This window comes from Labrus bergylta, chromosome 4 (assembly GCF_963930695.1).
Source record: "Labrus bergylta chromosome 4, fLabBer1.1, whole genome shotgun sequence".
NCBI classification, from domain to species: Eukaryota; Metazoa; Chordata; class Actinopteri; order Labriformes; family Labridae; genus Labrus; species Labrus bergylta.
Window position 1 is genome coordinate 10,870,569 of NC_089198.1, and position 20,708 is coordinate 10,891,276.

The 20,708-nt window shown below is 37.6% G+C and overlaps 4 protein-coding genes across 7 annotated transcripts in view; 1 reads left to right on the forward strand and 3 right to left on the reverse strand.

The window, feature by feature from the left end:
- On the reverse strand, positions 1 to 19,488 carry LOC114918965 (SLAM family member 5-like). Of its 3 annotated transcripts, XR_010666317.1 has the most exons (6): positions 6,692 to 6,999; positions 5,089 to 5,385; positions 4,735 to 5,004; positions 3,697 to 3,804; positions 3,125 to 3,168; positions 1 to 2,288 (listed from the first exon to the last, which is right to left on the reverse strand). XR_010666317.1 is itself a non-coding variant. In XM_065953707.1 (5 exons), exons 1-4 carry the CDS (start codon positions 6,870 to 6,872, stop codon positions 3,722 to 3,724), a joined length of 831 nt encoding a protein of 276 aa, XP_065809779.1. In that variant the 5' UTR covers positions 6,873 to 7,002; the 3' UTR covers positions 1 to 2,288; positions 3,697 to 3,721. The 3 variants fall into 3 exon arrangements, 1 of the variants encoding a protein (XP_065809779.1); XM_065953707.1 differs by lacking the exon at positions 3,125 to 3,168 and having other exon boundaries at positions 6,692 to 7,002; XR_010666318.1 differs by lacking the exons at positions 3,697 to 3,804; positions 4,735 to 5,004; positions 5,089 to 5,385; positions 6,692 to 6,999 and adding an exon at positions 19,367 to 19,488.
- On the forward strand, positions 10,588 to 15,244 carry LOC109997457 (uncharacterized). The gene is made up of 4 exons (XM_065953709.1): positions 10,588 to 10,707; positions 12,686 to 12,979; positions 13,064 to 13,342; positions 14,652 to 15,244. Exons 1-4 carry the CDS (start codon positions 10,659 to 10,661, stop codon positions 14,774 to 14,776), a joined length of 747 nt encoding a protein of 248 aa, XP_065809781.1. The 5' UTR covers positions 10,588 to 10,658; the 3' UTR covers positions 14,777 to 15,244.
- LOC110005490 (SLAM family member 5-like) overlaps positions 15,997 to 20,708 on the reverse strand; it is a 26,840-nt gene continuing 22,128 nt past the window's right edge. Inside the window, exons 5-6 of one of the 2 annotated variants that reach the window (XR_010666316.1) lie at positions 18,821 to 18,865; positions 15,997 to 17,040 (exon numbers count right to left, since the gene is read on the reverse strand). The gene's annotated coding sequence lies outside the window, so the exon portion shown is untranslated. Of the gene's footprint in view, positions 17,042 to 18,820; positions 18,866 to 20,708 lie in introns of both variants that reach the window. The other variant, XR_010666315.1, reaches the window with a different exon arrangement.
- The window catches only part of LOC114921814 (uncharacterized), a 6,214-nt gene continuing 5,897 nt past the window's right edge, over positions 20,392 to 20,708 (reverse strand). The window contains exon 3 of the mRNA XM_065953399.1: positions 20,392 to 20,672. Within this exon, the coding sequence (XP_065809471.1) occupies positions 20,392 to 20,672 (281 nt within the window). The remainder of the gene's footprint in view (positions 20,673 to 20,708) is intronic.

The window sequence follows — 20,708 nt, forward strand, 5'->3', positions numbered from 1 at the left end:
TGAGATTTCTTTTATTTTCTTTTATCTACAAGGTGCTTTAAAGTTGACACAAACCAGAAGATCCTCACTGTAGCTTTAAATTAAAAAGGCTTTATTCACATTAAGGTTTAAAGAAACATTTGATAAGAAGCATCAAGATGATCAAATATTAGCAAAAACAGAAATTAGCAAAAAACTATGTCAAAAAAAAGGATCGTAACATTTGAAATATATATAGTAAATTAATTTAAAAAAATAAAATATCTACATCAAAACAGTTCTATTGTATGTGTCACCTGATTGTTAACAGCAAACGTGTCTCCATATAGCATGTGACATAAATGATCTCTATAAACATATAATTTATGATGTTGCAGGTGAGAGGCTCAAATGTCTGCAACAAAACAGTTCTTGTTTCGGTCTGAAGTCCAAATGGTATTATTCATCAGCAGATTGAAATGTAAAATGTAAAATGTATTGAATCATCTCGTTTACGATGGAGGTCCAACATAAAAAAACAAACAATACAAGAGACATTCAACAACACATACAAACACACTCATATATCAACCCACCAGGGCATTAATCCTGTATTGCCACTCCGCCCACACAATGTAAACAGCCACGAGATTTCACATCACATATTAACTAATAACATTGTAAGTATTGACAGTAATGATGGTAATTACAAAGATTACAGTACAATCAGAAGCCTCCTTATTAAGGGAGCAGGAAGACATTAGGGTTGGAAGCAGTGGAAGGGCGATTTAATAAAAAATAAAAAGAGTTTATTGTTCACAGGTTATCTGGCAAATGATTCCAGTCAGAAGGTGCTTGTTGTTATAATTCATAATAAAATCAGCAATCTGACTGTAGTTGGGTCTTTTAACTTCATTGCATGACTCAAGTAGCTACCTCAAGTACCTCAAGGGTACCTCAAGGGTCAGTGCTTGGTCCCCTTCTCTTCTCCATATACACAAGCTCACTTGGTTCAATCATCCGCTCTCATGGCTTCTCATATCACTGCTATGCTGACGATACCCAGCTCTTCGTGTCATTCCCGCCAGACGATGTTACAGTCTCTTCAAGAATCTCATCATGCTTTGCTGATATCTCTAAATGGATGAATGAACGCAACCTTCAACTCAGTCTTTCAAAGACTGAGCTCCTTGTCATCCCAGCCAGTCCCTCTATGCAACCACAGATCAATATCCAGCTTGGAACAACCAAACGCATGCCCACAAAGTCTGCCCGGGACCTGGGTGTCATGATTGATGACCAGCTAACTTTTAAGGTTCAAGTAGCCTCGATTGCCCGGTCATGTCGATTTGCCCCGTACAACATCAGGAAGATCAGACCTTACCTGTCAGAACACGCTACACAGCTCCTGGTACAGGCTCTTGTGATATCACGCATCAATTATTGCAACTCTCTACTGGCAGGTCTTCCTACATGCACTATCAAACCTCTGCAAATGATTACAAAACAGCGACAAAAACGGATCCTCCTTACTTTAACTCTCTCATCCAGGTCTACACTCCCTCCCGCCCACTACGCTCTGCCAATGAAAGGCGTCTGATCCAACATTCACAACAGGGTCCTAAGACGCTGACTAGACTCTTCTCCTCTGTCGCCCTCTGCACCTTTAAGAAAAAGCTAAAGACCCAGCTCTTTCATGAATACCTACTTAACTTAATGATGATGGTCTCCATATTATTGATGATGATGATGGTTGTGACGATTGTTTTTGTTTGATAACGATGACTTATAAGATGGTTTCTATACTGATTAGAGCTCTCAAGAACTGCTGTCAATGTTGTGCTTTGCCTCTGGTCACTTCCTGTCAGCACCTGTGTGTCCAATCAGACTCGAAGCTGATCGTTTGCTCTTACTGACATTGTTCCCTTTTTTCTACATCCTTGCTTGTGTTGTACTTACTCTCTGATGTATGTCGCTTTGGATAAAAGCGTCTGCTAAGTGAATTGTACAATTGTAGAAGTAGCTAGTCCACGACCAACGCACAGAAAAAGAAGACGCAGTCAGAAGTCCTTCACTGATACTAAACTAAACTAAACTAAAGTGGTCATTCCACACAGAGAAGTGTGTTGAAGACATCATAGTGAACTGTTTCAGGACTTTGGAGGTTTTTCCACTGTTGCATACAGGCTCTCTGGCTGAGCGTTGTCTCTGGGCTGAGTGGGTGCTTCAGAGCCGATGGGAGGCCCCAACAAGGAGTAGATGGTGGGTAGAGGACCAGCTGGGGCATCATTTGTTGGTCTCTGCTGCATAGGGAGGTCTGTATTCACAGCCTTTAACACACAACATAAGAATGGTTATTTTGCTATTTGATATGCTTTGTGATTTCAAATTCAGCTATTATAATGTATTAGCACTGAAATAAATAACAGCCCATGAACTCCTTAACAGACATATAATCCTTCATATTAAGTGAGAAGATAAAAACTGTTGCTTCAGTCCAGACTTCTTGAAAAGCATGTTAGTACAATTTATCACAGAAAGCTACTGCTATATTATTTGTCCGATTTGTGACTGAGAAAACATCCCACAGACTCAGTTACAGTCAGGTCATTAAGTTCTGTGACTGAATTTGCTGGTTTGATGTCGATCAGAAAGCTATTAGGTTCGACCTGCCACACAGAACCACAACACCCCATAACTTCAAAGGTTTAATACATTTACAACTGTTGGGAAGAAGTCGTCATGGATCTAGAAATGAGCTGTGGTTTTCTTTATACCAGCCTGTCAGCACTTAGTACAAACGGACATTTTAATATGGGGTGGAAATGGGTATTTGTCAGCCCTCAGGAGCTGCAGTTTTGGGCACTTCCACATGGGCTTTATTTTCAACACTGGCCTGAATAATCTCAATAATAGTACACAGACTTTTGAGCCCACAGCACCTTGCAGAACCTGCATTTGTTGTTTTTGCAAAGACGCCACTTTTGTGAAGTTGCAAAAAATGAGGGGAAAACAAGTTTCAAAAAACAAGATCTGGTGAGTTATTTGAAAACAGTAATGTCTCTGGCCTGTCTCTTCACATCAGTTCTCAATCATTAATTTGTTTAAGAATTTCTTCACTTCTGACTAATTTGGGAAATTGGTATTAAAAAATATTCCTCCTTACCTGAGGATCTTCATAGACGGTATTTTCCATGTTCTCTGCTTTATCTGCAGATCAGTCATAAAGAAACATGTTGAAACTACATTAACATTACTGGAGCTGATTCTTTTCTGGATTTATTTGGTGTGATTTTGAGAGTCACTTTTCTACATTGAAAAATGTATTCTGTTAATGTATTAATAGTAATGAATGCAATCAAAATGCATAAACATTTTATAATGGGGCCTCATTTTAATAGTTTGTAAATGATAAACAGTTTTGAATTGCCATCCTCAAATATTGTAAATTCATGTGATTTTAAAAGTTCTTTACATGTGATTTATTTTGTTAACATTGTAAATTGTTTATTTATTCTAACTCTAAGGTGTGGCTTCTGAGTGTAACTGCTGCGCTGTCTTTATCAGATCGCCCTGATAAGAGGATTCACTCATAAGGGACGTCTTTTGAATGATAATAAAAACATCAACACAGGGGAGAAGAATGTACTCATCTAAAGGGTCAATTCAGTTTGATGTAAACAATAAGGATTTTCTGATTTCACATTTACATTCAGTTTAAATGCAAACTTAACTTACTTTGTTTTCTCCTTCGATGATAAATTCAAATTATAGCCAAAACAACAACAAGAGATAAGACGATGGCTACAACAATCGGTGTAACATTATTTTGGCTGCCTTTCGATGCTGTAAAGAAAAAAGAAAGCCAGATTAGAAATTCATACTTGGCTGAACTCTTGCAGCATACCTGAGAGTGAACTATAACCACTCAATCTCACAGACCTGATCTGTAGTAAAATATGAAATTGGTCTAATCAACCCTGAATGGATGGTGCCCTAAAGTCACAATTTAAAACTACATGGAAGGATAGTCACCTCCTGGTTTTAAGGATCACCTTAGACATTTCTGACATTGTATTTCTTTAAATAGATTGTTATCTCCTTTGGTGACCTGTTGTTACTGGCATGTAAATGTAACTCTTTACTTTGTCTTGACTTCTTTTAATAAGACTCTAAAGGCTGTGTGACTGAATTGACCATCAGGGATTAATAACACATCTGAATCTCAGAAAATCAATTTCATTGACAGTTTTTAGCTTTTAAACAATTAATGCTAGTCCATTCATATGTCAAATAATCTCTGCTTGGTTTCATTTTAAAGGTTAGAGGGCGTAATCACAAACAGAGAGGGAACAATGAATGACTGAAATGAGATGGATCGCACTAAGGCCATGTTTAGAAGAATGATGAACATGATGACTGGTTTGGTCTTTGTTTTCTTCTTGTGGTTTTTGTTAATGGTCTGTCATGTGTAAGTTTATATTTTGTGTGTGTTGTTTAAATGTTATAAAAAATAAAAGATACTATTTTGACTTATTTTTTTAAAGCTAATTGATTAACAAACTATCACTGATTAGTCTTAAATCATGACAATGTTTCTGCTGAAATTATTTCTTCAGAATTTATGAACAAAATGATCTCCTACCAACAGCTGAAACACAATGGAGAAGATTTATATCATTGTTTCATCAACAACAACAAAAACATCTGTTGTTTTTTATTTAGGTTACAATCCACACTGTTTATAAGCGTTAAATTGTAGTTTTTAACTCTTACCTTTACAAAGATCTTCAATCTTTTGGCTGTCTGTTTTCGAGCTGACCTGGTTGCTATGGTTACAGATGACTGAGCCGTTCTCCAGGTAGACGTCCAGAGAAGCACCAGGTGTGATGATCTCTGCTCGCTCTCCTCCCTCGTGAGAGCAGGTTTGTGTGTCACATGTGAACGTGCTGCTGATGAGAGAGTCCTCAGTGCTGCAGATCACTGTGACCTTAGTGGAGTCTGAGCTGCAGAGTTTCACTGTCAGCTTCACTCCAGACACTGGATCTGCAGGAAGGAGAGCAAGTGTGATGACTTTTTTTAAAACAGGGAACGACTCTGTATCAACATTTTCAAATTAAAGAAACGTACCCAGAACTGTGATGCTGTATTCAGCTACAGTGATGTCTATGTCACCAGAAACACGTGCTCTGTAAACTCCACTGTCCCTCTTTTGTACGTTCTTTAACAGTAGAGAGTGAGTTTGTGCAGAAAATTCTGCTCTTGATGTATAATTTTGGGAAATGATTGGTTTACCACCATGAGCTAGTCTCACAACATTAACACTGCCATTGACATTCCATGTAAATAAATCTGCCTCCTTCAGAACAACAGGTTCCTTCACTTCCAGAAGTAAATCTGTTCCTGTCTGCACAAACACAGGAGTCACTGCAGAGAGAAGAGAAATAAAAATCATGTGTATGATTAAAAGAACACTTTAATCAATATTTCCATGTTAACAATGTTTCACTTGTTTACTTGTATCTTAAAGTTCTTGACAAACACAGAGAATGATCACCTGACTGAAGGTTAAAAACACAAACCTAAAACAGGAATGAATGTTTTAATATACTTTAATTTACACTCTGATATTGAGACATGCTACTCACACACAAAGGCCAGAAATACAAACTTGCACAAACAGGACCTTTGAACGTGCACTAATAGAGAGATGTCAGAGTGGGACTGAAACACAGGGAGCGCGTCATAGCTGTTAGGGGATGATCAGTTTGAATTGGAAGAGGATGAAGAAAGCCGACTTGATTAGGTGTTGAGGCTCCCTGAGCAGCTGCTTGAGTGAGCAGTAGGAGCAGAAGCAGATACAACTTTTATATATTCCTATTGTAATTAATGCTCTTAGTATTGTTTTAACGTACAATAATATTTTCCTTTCTCTGGTATTCTGTCAGGTTGTGTTGCACGTCGTATGTCATTATCTGCTGTGCTCTTGTACGATGCTTTCAGTGATAATAAAAGGTCAGAACTGAATCTAACTGGAGTCGGGTTTGTGTGAAAGAGTGAAGGAAGGGTAGAGGAAAGGATGATGGGATGTAAGGATGTATGTGCACAGGGATTTTGTGAAGCCTGCGGACACATGGATGAAAGCTGTAAGTAGCTTGAGGGATCAGAGCAATTTGGCCGGAAAGAGACCTGGAACGTCTCCAACAGATGAACTCCCATACAACCTAGGTCCCTACTGATGTTACTACCGCCCAGGGTCCGAAATTAACTTTTTGACTCACCGTCCAAGGTGGCCGGCAGATGAAAAAATTCACCGCCCAAACATTATACATCTATTTTTTTACCGGCCAAAATAACAAATTTTGTTTTTGTGTCCTATACACATCTGTTACAGTACATTTAATTGAGGAGGCATTATGTTCTGTTTAATCAATAACACATTTAAGTCACAGATTTGATCATGTCATCAGATCAGGAAATTGAGAAATTGTAAAAAAAATATATATCTGCCGGCCTTTATTTTTTTCTTAATGTATTACTTGTAGGCAGTAGTTTACCACACCACCACACCACCAGTTTAAAGTATGAAGGCCTTGTATAAACTCTCAGTGTTGCATTAATGAAAAAACAGATTACATTGTTAGATCTAACTATCATTAAAGCCGTGCAGAAGTACAGATATTTACAAAAGACACTTCAACAACAGGAAACATACAAAAAATAAAGTTCTTACCTTGTGTCGCACATAAATGCAGCAGAGAAAAGAAGAGAAGTACGAGGGGCCCCATTCTGTGAAATGAGTGACAAGCGGAAGTGATCTGGCAGTTTACAGGTATAAACCTGTCTAACACTGCCCCTCCAATCACGCAGCATCTACGAGTGAGGTCATTCAGCCATGTGTCCGTGAACTGCATGAAGCAACACTCTAGGTATTCCTCTGAAGCCGGGTTAAAGAAGGCACGGATGGTTTGAACCGTCTTTTCCTTTCCCGACACTTCACTTCGGCTCTGCAACTGCGGTCAAGCCAGCCGCTCCTCGAGTTTACCTGGTGAAGTGCAAAGTTTGCCCCACACACACGTGGCTCAGGGCTCAGTGCGCACCTGAGCAAAGGAATCTCTCCTGAGCTGAAGGTGTGTGTGTGTGTGTTTAGTGCTGTGACCAACATATCTCTTAGCTGCTTCCTCGAGGCATAAAGAAATGAGACAGACACAAACCCTCCATAGTCCAGCAGAGAAACAAAACCTGCGGCCCGCGATCACACCTATGGATAACTAAAACTATGTTTTTAGCTGCTTAACAACAACATTTGAACTCTTTGACCTTATTACATGGTCACCTGTGCCTTCTCTCTCTCTCTGATCCCTCTGTCTTCCCTGCTTTTGCTGCTACTTTCACCTTCATTCATTGATATTTATTATCAATAATTATGATATCATATTGGGTGGGTTGTGGTGGCTGATTTGGATTATTGGGTGGGTTGCAACCCACCCACCCCCCCTATAAATTACGCCTATGACAGAGGATATACTGGATTTCTGCTATATTTACAGTATGTGTAAAATGTCGCACATTCAGCCTATACGACCAAATTTTGATTTAGGAACATCTCTGTATAGAAGTGCTGCCTGTTTGTGTCAAAAGTACAGTTGAGCTCAGTACACGACAGTAATGTGAAGGCTGAAACTGATTTGATGCGTTACATTAACGCTCACTGGACTTTTATATTTTCTGTTTACATTGCACTCTGTTTTAGACTGCAAATCATGCACATCTGCACAACTCCTCCATTGCACATTTTGTGTTTTATATTCTATTATATATTTTTTATTGCTTTTTATATTTCTATCTTGTTCTTTTTAAGCTGTCAGCAGGAGATCTTGTGTTTTTATTCTGATTCTGAAGAGTCAATAACCCTGTTTCAAGGTGGAAAACCATAACCAGTTTGGAAATCCTTTGTCCTCTTACTGACTAAACTTAAATCTAGAATCCTCTCATAACCCTCTTATTGTCACTGTATAAACTTTTATTAAACACTGTAAAAATTAACATTTGAGTATTCATTTCAGGCCCTGATCCTGGGGGCTTTGAGGTCGAGCACATAGCACAGTCGTTGTCCATATCAAACACTGGCAGAAAATAAAATTATATTCAGTCACATAATGTGTACAGTTTAAAGTTTATTGGCAGCTTTGTTTCTGTACAATTATATGTATTTTATATATATATATATATATTAAATTCTGATTCACAGACAGAGCTGCAGAGAAGTACTGAACGATTCGGTGAACGAATCACTTTATTGAACTGATTGTACTGAGAGAGTCAGTCCTTTAGGTCTTTTTGTGATCTCAGTGAATAACTCAAATGAGGCTTCTCACAGAGATGCAGGCCCAAGTCCATTGTTTGCCTGTCTTAAGCCTGCGTGGCCCAACATAGAGAAGCTTAAGAAGAAAAAATAAACAAGCACCTCTCCCCCAACAATCCTCTGTGGAGAGTTTGACCACTAGTAGCACAATGGAGCGACTTGTTTTCTTTTCTTTTTTGACTGAACATGTGTGACCTTGTTGTGTTTAAGCTGTGTGTATGTGAGTCTGCAGGGGGCACGGTGGTATATACACACTTATTTCACAGACTTCATGCTATTCCACTGATGGACTGTTGGTGGCAGTAAAACACAGAGAAATGTAGTTTGAGGAGGCAGAGGAAGAATATCAGCAAACATGGATGCAAATAATAAAGAGAGTAAAAATACCTGTACAATTCTGCTTTGACTTCTAAAGTTTATTAGGATAGAAGTGACTCTACAACGCTGGTTCAGTTTCATGTAGAACAACTTAGAGACAGTAATACATGCTTTTATTTCCTCTCGTTTAGATTACTGTAACTCTCAGTACACATGTCTATATCAACAGAGTCTACACAAGTTACAGCTGGTCCAGAACGCAGCAGCCCGACTCCTCACCAAAACTAAAAAGAGAGACCACATCACTCCTGTTTTAGCCTCCCTTCATTAGCTCCCAGTACATTTTAGAATTGATTTTAAGGGTTTTTTGTTCACTTATAAAGCACGCTCTGAACTAGCACCAAAGTAAATATCTGATCTACTTACATGCCCGGTCGTAACCTGAGGTCATCAATCAGCCAAAGCACTGCTCACCATTCCACAATCGAGGCTGAGGACCAAAGGTGACCAGGTCTTCTCCATCAGGGACCGCTGAAGTGACGTCATTAGCCCGCCTCATGTTATTGACCCTAACCCACTCACTTTACTAACAGAGTTTTATCAGCTGGAATATGTATTCCTAAAAGACATTTGATCATTTAACAGGAGCCTGGCACGGTGTCTGAACACTTTTTTCCTTCAATGATTCAAGTTTAAGAATACAACATTTTTCATAGTTTGGTTTCAATCCAGATAGAGAGGCAAAACAATTTAGCTCAACAACAAAACTCCTTTTCATTATTACCATTTGTGGAACTCGTGTTGGTTAATCTCCCACTATGTTTTATTATTGATTTTTTTAATCATTCACTTCCTCACATTTCTCTTCTATTTGATTTTATTTTCATTGTGTAAAGCACTTTGTAACCTTGTTTTGAAAAGTGCCAGATAAATTAAGTGTTATTAAAAAGTATGATCAGGTCAAATAAATGAGTTACTCATGCATCTGCTTGTTCTGTTTTCATTAAATGTGTTTGTTTTCAGATGGAACTATAAAAGTTCAGTCTTCTTTATGTTGCACACAGGAAATGCACAACATGTTAAATCCAGACCAACGTGAGAGAACAAAGGAGTGGTTTTAACCACATTGATAGAGAGAGAAGCAACATGACGTAAATTCTGAACTAATACACGGACATAACTACACTTTCCACCCTTCAATGTCGTGAGTTGAAGGTTTATTTCTCTTGATTTGAATCCTCAAGTTGGATCCTTTTTTCCTTTGAAATGTCTCAAAAACACAAGATGAAACAATGACCTCTGAAGGGAGCAAAGAAAAACAAGTTACATTGCTGATTGTTGTACTTCTATATGGCAGACAGTGTGAGAGAGCAGACAACTTTCTCAAACGTGACAAACATCAACCAGTCTGCTGATCTGACACACATTTAATATTCTGTTACCTGTTCTCTTGGGCCAATCAGAGAGGAGCTCTGTAATCAGTGCTGGATTGACTGAAGATGTGATCAATCTCACCTCCCCTGGAATGAATCGAGCAAGATTGAACAAAGGAAAAGATCAAGTTCAATTCATGAATTAGATTTAGTCTTTTCAGAGTCATATTAACAAAGTACATTAAGAGAACTAAATCATTTATATTTTTCTACATAAACACTGACTCTCGAGTGAGAGGTTCACCTTCCTCTCGGCGTAGACATCAACATATATCAAAAATAATCTACATTGTTGGAGACGATGTGCTCCATAACACTGATTTTCATTAAAATCTCTGAAAGAGTCCAACAGGATTTGATCAACCATACTAAAGTCCACTTGTTTATAATCTTTCATCCATTTTGACCTCAGGACCTACAGTAACAAACTCTACACATCAAGAGAAATGAAATGGAGCTCAGAGAGAAGATAAAAAAAAAAAAGGCTGACATCCTGAGGTTGACTCACTCTAACCCTGTGGTGTGTTTGTAACAGTGAAACAGAACACACACGTTGTGGCATCCAGAACAACAGAGGCTCTATCATGTTCATCTTTATGATTCTGGGTCTGCTGGCTGGCATCCAGGCACAAGGTAGGAGAAGAACATCATCTTATTATTATAATAATGAGAATAATTATTACTTTTAATTTGTGGGGAAAAGGACAAATAACAAAACTAAAAGTTAAATCATGTGATCATCTCCTGTAACTACAGACAGATTAGGGGGGAAAACAGTTCAACTCAAGTCAAGTCAACTTTATTTATATAGCACATTTATAACAGCTGAGGCGACCAAAGTGCTCTACAGTAAATTAGGCAAAACACATTACATCCAAAACATCATAAAGACACGTAAAAGCAAAAATTAAAAGTAATTAAAACACAAGACAATAGTAAAAGTTCTAGTAGACACTGCTGCTGGCATAAAACACTCAACTAGAGAAAAAAGCCAAGGAAAAGAAATGGGTTTTAAAAAATGACTTAAACTGTTCAGTTGTGGCAGCAGATCTTATTTTAAATGGTAATCTGTTCCAAAGTGTCGGAGCTGCAACAGAAAAGGCTTGGTCGCCCGTAGTTTTGAGCCTTGTTTTGGGCACGTCCAGGAGCAGCTGGTTGGAGGACCTTAGTGCTCTGGATGGAGCATGAACATGTAGTAGTTCACTTAGGTTATGAGGTGTTGAGCCATTTAATGATTTAAAAGCCAGAAGTAAAATAAAATCCTGTAGCGAACAGGAAGCCAGTGGAGAGAACGGAGCACAGGGGTTATGTTGCAACAAAATAAACAGACCCTGTCAATTATTCAGTACTCAATATTCAATATTTAACATTTCACTAGTTGAGGGTATAATCTCACTTTTTATTAGAGAACAGGAATGAGTCTTTTCAAAAAGAAACAGTTTCACTATTTTATTTAATTTAAGACAACTTAGATTTATTTTGGAAGTTTTTATGTTCGGTAAACATAATACTGCAAGAGTGATGCAAACAATGTAGTATATTATAAAAAGATGTAAGCTAACTGTTTTCCCGGCCACTTGAAAAAGACTTCTCTGCTCCGTCTAATTTACAGATCAACATGAAGTGACCTCAGGTTTGAATTCATGATTACAAATAAATATGAGCTTCACTTGCGATACATGATTTTATCAGTTTGTGTGTTTGTATCTGTAATAAATGTAATCTAAGTGATGACATATTAAGAAAGAGGGACAGATTTTAAAGAATTTGCATGAAGGAATGACAAAGTGGAAAACCTTTATTACAGTAAATGTTTCAGTGTCTTTGTATATATTTATAAAAGTTTGAGACTTAAAACAGTTTCACTCTGAAAGCACGCTGATGAAGCTTCAGTGTTTTAAAAAGAACCTGGTTCTCTGAAATAAGAGGAAAAAAATGCCTAATTTTATCACTGAGCACAAGATAAGATATCCATAAGACGAGACGAGACAATAATGTATTTGTTTTCACAGCTTTGAGTTCTTACACAGGTGTGAGACGAGACGAGATAAGATAAGAAACTTTATTTATAGGGATATATAGTAGATGGCTCCAAAATTAGAGCAAGAGAACAGTGTAAAAAACACAACAGAGAATTAGATCAATTAAAATATAAAGTGTTAGAGGGATACATGCAAAGAAACAGTCCCTAACAAAGCAACAATAATAAGCATTCTTCCCGCTCCTTTTCAAACATGTAACTAGATTTTTTTGTTTTCTTACGCACGATTCTTTTATAGGTTTATTTGTTTTGTTTTTTTGACAATAAAAAAGAAAGTACATGTTCGAAATAGAGACTTCAATCAATCAATGCAATTAGTGATGACCTGGTCATTAATTATATATAATTAATAATAAAATATATGATATACAAATGTATTAATGTGAATGTAAGTCCAAGACTCATTCCTGTTTTAGGTTTGTGTTTTTAACCTTCAGTCAGGTGATCATTTTCTGTGTTTGTCAAGAACTTTAAAATACAAGTAAACAAGTGAAACATTGTTAACATGGAAATATTGATTCAAGTGTTTTTTAATCATACACATGATTTTTATTTCTCTTCTCTCTGCAGTGACTCCTGTGTTTGTGAAGACAGGAACAGATTTACTTCTGGATGTGAAGAAACCTGTTGTTCTGAAGGAGGCTGGTTTATTTATGTGGACTGTTGGCAGAGCTAATGTTGTGAGACTAGCTCATGGTGGTAAACCAACCATTTCCTCAAATTATATATCGAGAGCAGAATTGTCTGCACAAAATCACTCTCTACTGTTAAAGAACGTACAAAAGGGGGACAGTGGAGTTTACAGAGCAAGTGTTTCTGGTGACAAAGACATCACTGTAGCTGAATACAGCGTCACAGTTCTGGGTACGTTTCTTTAATTTGAAAATGTTGATACAGAGTCGTTCCCTGTTTTAAAAAAAGTCATCACACTTGCTTTGCTTCTTGCAGATCCAGTGTCTGGAGTGAAGCTGACAGTGAAACCCTGCAGCTCAGACTCCACTAACGTCACAGTGATCTGCAGCACTGAGGACTCTCTCATCAACAACACGTTCACATGTGACACACAAACCTGCTCTCACGAGGGAGGAGAGCGAGCAGAGATCATCACACCTGGTGCTTCTCTGGACGTCTACCTGGAGAACGGCTCAGTCATCTGTAACCATAGCAACCAGGTCAGCTCTACAAAGGACATCCAAAAGATTGAAGACTTTTGTAGAAAGCCTGACGGTAAGAGTTAATAACTACAATTTGATGCTAATAACCAGTGTGGATTGTAGCCTAAATAAAAAAACAACAGATCAAATTTTTTTGATGAAACAATATGATTTTTTCGCTAGATTTTTTATAAAATAATAATAAAATATATTATTAATATTGCAAGAAAGAATTGCCTAGGAGACAGAAATAAGGTCACGATTAAAGACCAACCAATGTTGACATTTTCATGGCCCAATTTGTAATGCAGAGTTATCGCAGTCCATGATATTTTTTAATAAACAGAAATCATTGAATGTTCCAGAAAAAAAAAATTGATTTGCTATATCAATTAACTATGGCTTAACTATGACTGTTAAATAGGCAAGATCATACATTTTCTTTTTAAAGTTGAAAAGATCATTTATTCTGCACTATGACTTTAATGGTGTAACTCTGACACCTAGTGTTTAAAACGGGTACTGCAGTCCAAATCCAAAACATTGGAGAGAACTCTTTCTGCGTCCTCCGTAGATGAAGCGATGCATCTAATCCTGTCCTGAAGTTTCTAACAAATCTCCTCCTCTCTTATTGTCGACTCATGTTCTGTTAAACTGTGGCTGGTAAAATCCTATGGTCATTGTTGATCTGGTTTAGTTTGGTCATCATAGAGAGAGGCAAACATGAAGAACTTCCTTTTTTCTTTTCACCATCATCATCATTAAATACTGAGCTCAGGCTGACACTTGAATGTGATTATTTGATTTGACACTAAAATGGCCATTAAAGAGGACATGTTATCCCCCTTTTCCCTCTTTTCAAACAGTCCCTCAGTGGTCTAAATGAAACATCTGTGCTGTGCTTTGATTAAAATATAACATGAATCAAGCACCAGAGGAGGTTTGTGACCCTGTATAAACCAGCTCTCTCAGAACGCTCCGTTTTGGTGGTTTTTACCAGAATCCCACTGTGATGTCACAAGGAGAGCAAATGTGAAACAGAGCATTTCTCTCTGTGTTGTAAGACTTATGCAGACCACAAACAAAGGACTGGATGGGTTTATTTTACATTTTGTGGGTCGGTAGACACTCAGGTTACCCAAATAAATGTTCAAAAACACTGTACAAGTGGATTTTTCATAATATGTCCCCTTTAAAACCAGACCAACATTGATCATCACAAACTGTCGAGTTCTTTCTTGAATGTAAAGCTAAATGCTGTCAGTATGCAAAAAGAGGAACAACTGACTTGCTGCACCCTGTCCTGTTGTTGAATCACATTCTTGTTAAAGATCGGTTTGCGTCACCTTTCTAATGAAACAATGTTTTTTTTTTTGGTCCAGAGATATCTGCGGTTGGTTTCTCTATCTACAGGCTGAAGATATACGTGGTCTCGATCGGTCTGGTCATCATGATGTGTGCCGTCATCAGTGTTCACGTCGTAGAGAAGCTTAAGAAGAAAAAATAAACAACCACCTCTCCCCCAACAATCCTCTGTGGAGAGTTTGACCACTAGTAGCACAATGGAGCGACTTGTTATCTTTTTTTGACTGAACATGTGTGACCTTGTTGTGTTTAAGCTGTGTGTATGTGAGTCTGCAGGGGGCACGGTGGTATATACACACTTATTTCACAGACTTCATGCTATTCCACTGATGGACTGTTGGTGGCGGTAAAACACAGAGAAATGTAGTTTGAGGAGGCAGAGGAAGAATATCAGCAAACATGGATGCAAATAATAAAGAGAGTAAAAATACCTGTACAATTCTGCTTTGACTTCTAAAGTTTATTAGGACAGAAGTGACTCAGCACTTTTGTAAAGCTTCATAGACATATTATAAAGACCTTTTTAATCAATAAAATGTATGTAAATATAAAGCAATCACATTGTTTCTTTACTATACACACAGTTCATCCATCACACAATGCTATCATTTCCCTCCATCCATTATTCGGGGTCGCGGGCGGGGGGGCTGGAGACGATCCCCGCTGTCATCGGCTGAGAGGCGGGGTAAACCCTGGACTGTTCCCAGTTAATCACAGGGCAAAATGATTTTATTTCTTGAATTAAATTGTTTACCTTGGCCTCTTGTAAATAAATTCATTGCTCAGAGTTGATGTAAAACGGTTTTTGAGGATGTTGTCTGTAGAAAAACATAAAATGCAATATTTGTAATGTCATTTGTCCTATTTATAATATTATTAATGATAATTATAAAATATTAATCCATTATATTTCACAGTATTTGTCCAAGCATCATATTGGACCCTCAGTAATAAACTCTTACTCTATAATATGATGTGAAGCCTCCTTTCTGGACCCTCAGTAATAACAAAAGCATTGTAAATATATTGTACTCGTCGGTATATTGGATGGATAATGGCTAATAGGTGAGAGAGTTTGATGTGTTTGGTGTTAATTCACTTTATTGTTTCTTTTTGCTGACATGAAGTTCAGTGAAGCAGTAAACTTATTCACTCATTCTTTAAATGTCTGTTAAAGCTCCTGTGAGGAGTTATTAACTGGTTATGTAACAGACTGAGATTAATACTGAAGCCTCTTTATGAGCTACACAAGCTGAAGAGATCATCATGGACAAGTCACTATGGAGGAGCTGGATTAGATTTCTTTTATTTTCTTTTATCCACAAGGTGCTATAAGGTTGACACAAACCAGAAGATCCTCACTGTAGCTTTAAATTAAAAAGACTTTATTCACATTAAGGTTTAAAGAAACATTTGATAAGAAGCATCAAGATGATCAAATATTAGCCAAAACAGAAATTAGCAATAAAACTATGTAAAAAAAAATAGATCGTAACATTTGAAATATATACAGTAAAGTAATTTAAAAAAATAAAATATCTACATCAAAACAGTTCTATTGTATGTGTCAACTGATTGTTAACAGCAAAGGTGTCTCCATATAGCATGTGACATAAATGATCTCTATAAACATATAATGTTATTAGTTAATATGTGATGTGAAATCTCGTGCCTGTTTACGTTGTGTGGGTGGAGTAGCGATACAGAATGAATGCCCTGGTGGGTTGGACCTCCCTTGAAAACGAGATGATTCATCTCAAGAGGGTATTCATCAATGAATGTACATTTAAATCTGCTGATGAATAATACCATTTGGACTTCAAATAGAAACAAGAACTGTTTTGTTGCAATATCATAAATTATAAGTATTGACAAACTTACCAATGACGGTAATTACAAAGATTACTGTACAATCAGAAGCCTCCTTATTAAGGGAGCAGGAAGACATTAGGGTTGGAAGCAGTGGAAGGGCGACTTCATTTTTTAAAAGAAAAGTTAATTGTTCACAGGTTATCTGGCAAATGATTCCAGTCAGAAGGTGCTTGTTGTTATAATTCATAATAAAATCAGCAATCTGACTGTAGTTGGGTCTTTTAACTTCATTGCATGACTCAAGTAGCTAGTCAACGACCAACGCACAGAAAAAGAAGACGCAGTCAGAAGTCCTTCACTGATACTAAACTAAACTAAACTAAAGTGATCATTCCTGCAAGAGAAGTGTGTTGAAGACATCATAGTGAACTGTTTCAGGACTTTGGAAGTTTTTACACCTCTGCATACAGGCTCTCTGGCTGAGCGTTGTCTCTGGGCTGAGTGGGTGCTTCAGAGACGATGGAGTAGATGTAGGGTGGAGGACCAGCTGGGGCATCATTTGTTGGTCTCGGCTGCAGAGGGAGGTCTGTATTCACTTTAACACACAACATAAGAATGGTTATTTTGCTATTTGATATGCGATTTTCAAATTGGGCTATTATAATGTATTAGCACTGAAATAAATAACAGCCCATGAACTCCTTAACAGACATATAATCCTTCATATTAAGTGAGAAGATAAAAACTGTTGCTTCAGTCCAGACTTCTTGAAAAGCATGTTAGTACAATTTATCACAGAAAGCTACTGCTACATTATTTGTCCGATTTGTGACTGAGAAAACATCCCACAAAGACTCAGTTACAGTCAGGTCATTAAAGGGATACTTCACCCATTTGCATTAATCTTTGTATCATTAGAAACCTGGTAGTGTTTTTGAATGGCCGTGCATCCCGCCCTCATTTTCCCCTGAGATGGGAAATCTTTGTATTTCTGAGTCTGAAAAGGAGTTTCCAGTGACGCAAAATGAAGATTTTTGTGTCACTGGAAGCTGCTAGCGGTGTGAAACTACAACGCTAGTTCCTCATATTTTCAACCACTGAAGCTACAGACCAATCACAGATCAGTGGGTGAGAACTCACTCCCAGAATCGAAACTTAACGTCCGCCATATTGATTGGAAGCTATGCTAACAGGCTCTATGGAGAAAGCTGATAATGGCGAGAAAATACAAATATAGCGGCGAGACGGCTGCTAACCGCTAGGCGCTGGGGCCGCCGCGACACAAGACCGCTGGCCGCTGCCAGCTCAGCAGCCGAGACATAAGGCCTGCCTGTCGGCGGCGGTGAGGACGAGGACCCCGGGCCGGCTCGAGTTGGGGTGGACTGGTAGTGTCGGTGCTCTCACTGTTTGTCTATGGACACAGACATAGAGTCTGTTTTCTGTCAGGAATTTCCAAGATCAATTCTGGAAGAAATCTCTGAATCAGTTGAGGAAATGGTCTTATGTGTTGAAGTAAATATGTCTGTAAATGTTTTTATTACTTTATTTCTACTGCTATATTTTATATTTTGGAGAAACTGTAATGATCGAACTTCCCTCTGGGATTAATAAAGTATTTCTGATTCTGAACTAGAGGACCTTAGTGGGAGTGGCCTGTGGTGCTGTGCATTCTGGGATTTGGTGTCTTTCATCCACATGAGCCAAAAAGTAACTTTCTGCCTTTCTGCCAAGAAGGCACCAACTTCAAAATGTATTTCACATTTCTACAACATATATGACCCAATGTCAATACAGATTCATGTTTCAACGGGTGAAGTGTCCCTTTAAGTTCTGTGACTGAATTTGCTGGTTTGATGTCAATCAGAAAGCTATTCGGTTCAACCTGCAACACAGAACCACAACACCCCATAACTTCAAAGGTTTAATACATTTACAACTGTTGGGAAGAAGTCGTCATGGATCTAGAAATGAGCTGTGGTTTTCTTTATACCAGCCTGTCAGCACTTAGTACAAACGGACATTTTAATATGGGGTGGAAATGGGTATTTGTCAGCCCTCAGGAGCTGCAGTTTTGGGCACTTCCACATGGGCTTTATTTTCAACACTGGCCTGATCTCAATAATAGTACACAGACTTTTGAGCCCACAGCACCTTGCAGAACCTGCATTTGTTGTTTTTGCAAAGACGCCACTTTTGTGAAGTTGCAAAAAATGAGGGGAAAACAAGTTTCAAAAAACAAGAGCTAGTGAGGAATTTGAAAACAGTAATGTCTCTGGCCTGTCTCTTCACATCAGTTCTCAATCATTAATTTGTTCAAGAATTTCTTCACTTCTGACTAATTTGGGAAATTGGTATTAAAAAATATTCCTCCTTAACTGAGGATCTTCATAGACTGTATTTTCCATGTTCTCTGCTTTATCTGCAGATCAGTCATAAAGAAACATGTTGAAACTACATTAACATTACTGGAGCTGATTCTGTTCTGGATTTATTTGGTGTGATTTTGAGAGTCACTTTTCTACATTGAAAAATGTATTCTGTTAATTTATTAATAGTAATGAATGCAATCAAAATGCATAAACATTTTATAATGATAAACAGTTGTGAATTGCCATCCTCAAATATTATAAATTCATGTGAATTTAAAAGTTCTTTACATGTGATTTATTTTGTTAACATTGTAAATTGTTTATTTATTCTAACTCTAAGGTGTGGCTTCTAAGTGTAACTGCTGCGCTGTCTTTATCAGATCGCCCTGATAAGAGGATTCACTCATAAGGGACGTCTTTTGAATGATAATAAAAACATCAACACAGGGGAGAAGAATGTACTCATCTAAAGGGTCAATTCAGTTTGATGTAAACAATAAGGATTTTCTGATTTCACATTTAAATTCAGTTTAAATGCAAACTTAACTTACTTTGTTTTCTCCTTCGATGATGAATTCAAATTATAGCCAAAACAACACCAAGAGATAAGACGATGGGTACAACAATCGGTGTAACAATATTTTGGCTGCCTTTCGATGCTGTAAAGAAAAAAGAAAGCCTGATTAGAAATTCATACCTGGCTGAACTCTTGCAGCATACCTGAGAGTGAACTATAACCACTCAATCTCACAGACCTGATCTGTAGTAAAATATGAAATTGGTCTAATCAACCCTGAATGGATGGTGCCCTAAAGTCACAATTTAAAACTACATGGAAGGATAGTCACCTCCTGGTTTTAAGGATCACCTTAGACATTTCTGACATTGTATTTTTTTAAATAGATTGTTATCTCCTTTGGTGACCTGTTGTTACTGGCATGTAAATGTAACTCTTTACTTTGTCTTGACTTCTTTTAATAAGACTCTAAAGGCTGTGTGACTGAATTGACCATCAGGGATTAATAACACATCTGAATCTCATAAAATCAATTTAATTGTTTTTAGCTTTTAAACAATTAATGCTAGTCCATTTATATGTCAAATAATCTCTGCTTCGTTTTATTTTATAGGTTAGAGGGCGTAATCACAAACAGAGAGGGAACAATGAATGACTGAAATGAGATGGATCGCACTAAGGCCATGTTTAGAAGAATGATGAACATGATGACTGGTTTGGTCTTTGTTTTCTTCTTGTGGTTTTTGTTAATGGTCTGTCATGTGTAAGTTTATATTTTGTGTGTGTTGTTTGAATGTTGTAAAAAATAAATAAAAACTATTTTGATACTATTTTTTTTAAAGCCAATGATTGACAAACTATCACTGATTAGTCTTAAATCATGACAATGTTTCTGCTGAAATTATTTCTTCAGAATTTATGAACAAAATGATCTCCTACCAACAGCTGAAACACAATGGAGAAGATTTATATCATTGTTTCATCAACAACAAAAAAATCATCTGTTGGTTTTTATTTAGGCTACAATCCACACTGTTTATAAGTGTTAAGTTGTAGTTTTTAACTCTTACCTTTACAAAACTCTTCAATCTTTTGGATGCCCCTTGTAGAGCTGACCTGGTTGCTATGGTTACAGATGACTGAGCTGTTCTCCAGGTAGACGTCCAGAGAAGCACCAGGTGTGATGATCTCTGCTCGCTCTCCTCCCTCGTGAGAGCAGGTTTGTGTGCCACATGTGAACGTGCTGCTGATGAGAGAGTCCTCAGTGCTGCAGATCACTGTGACCTTAGTGGAGTCTGAGCTGCAGAGTTTCACTGTCAGCTTCACTCCAGACACTGGATCTGCAAGAAGCAAAGCAAGTGTGATGACTTTTTTTA

Excerpts from the sequence above, each read along its gene's own strand:
- LOC114918965 (XM_065953707.1), bottom strand. The coding sequence starts at position 6,872 with ATGCAGTTCACGGACACATGGCTGAATGACCTCACTCGTAGATGCTGC. Across the intron at positions 5,386-6,691 it reads GCATTTATGTGCGACACAAG|TGACTCCTGTGTTTGTGCAG; the intron begins GTAAGAACTTTA and ends TTCTCTCTGCAG. Across the intron at positions 3,805-4,734 it reads GATTGAAGATCTTTGTAAAG|CATCGAAAGGCAGCCAAAAT; the intron begins GTAAGAGTTAAA and ends TTTTCTTTACAG.
- LOC109997457 (XM_065953709.1), top strand. The coding sequence starts at position 10,659 with ATGTTCATCTTTATGATTCTGGGTCTGCTGGCTGGCATCCAGGCACAA. Across the intron at positions 10,708-12,685 it reads GGCTGGCATCCAGGCACAAG|TGACTCCTGTGTTTGTGAAG; the intron begins GTAGGAGAAGAA and ends TTCTCTCTGCAG. Across the intron at positions 13,343-14,651 it reads CTTTTGTAGAAAGCCTGACG|AGATATCTGCGGTTGGTTTC; the intron begins GTAAGAGTTAAT and ends TTTTTGGTCCAG.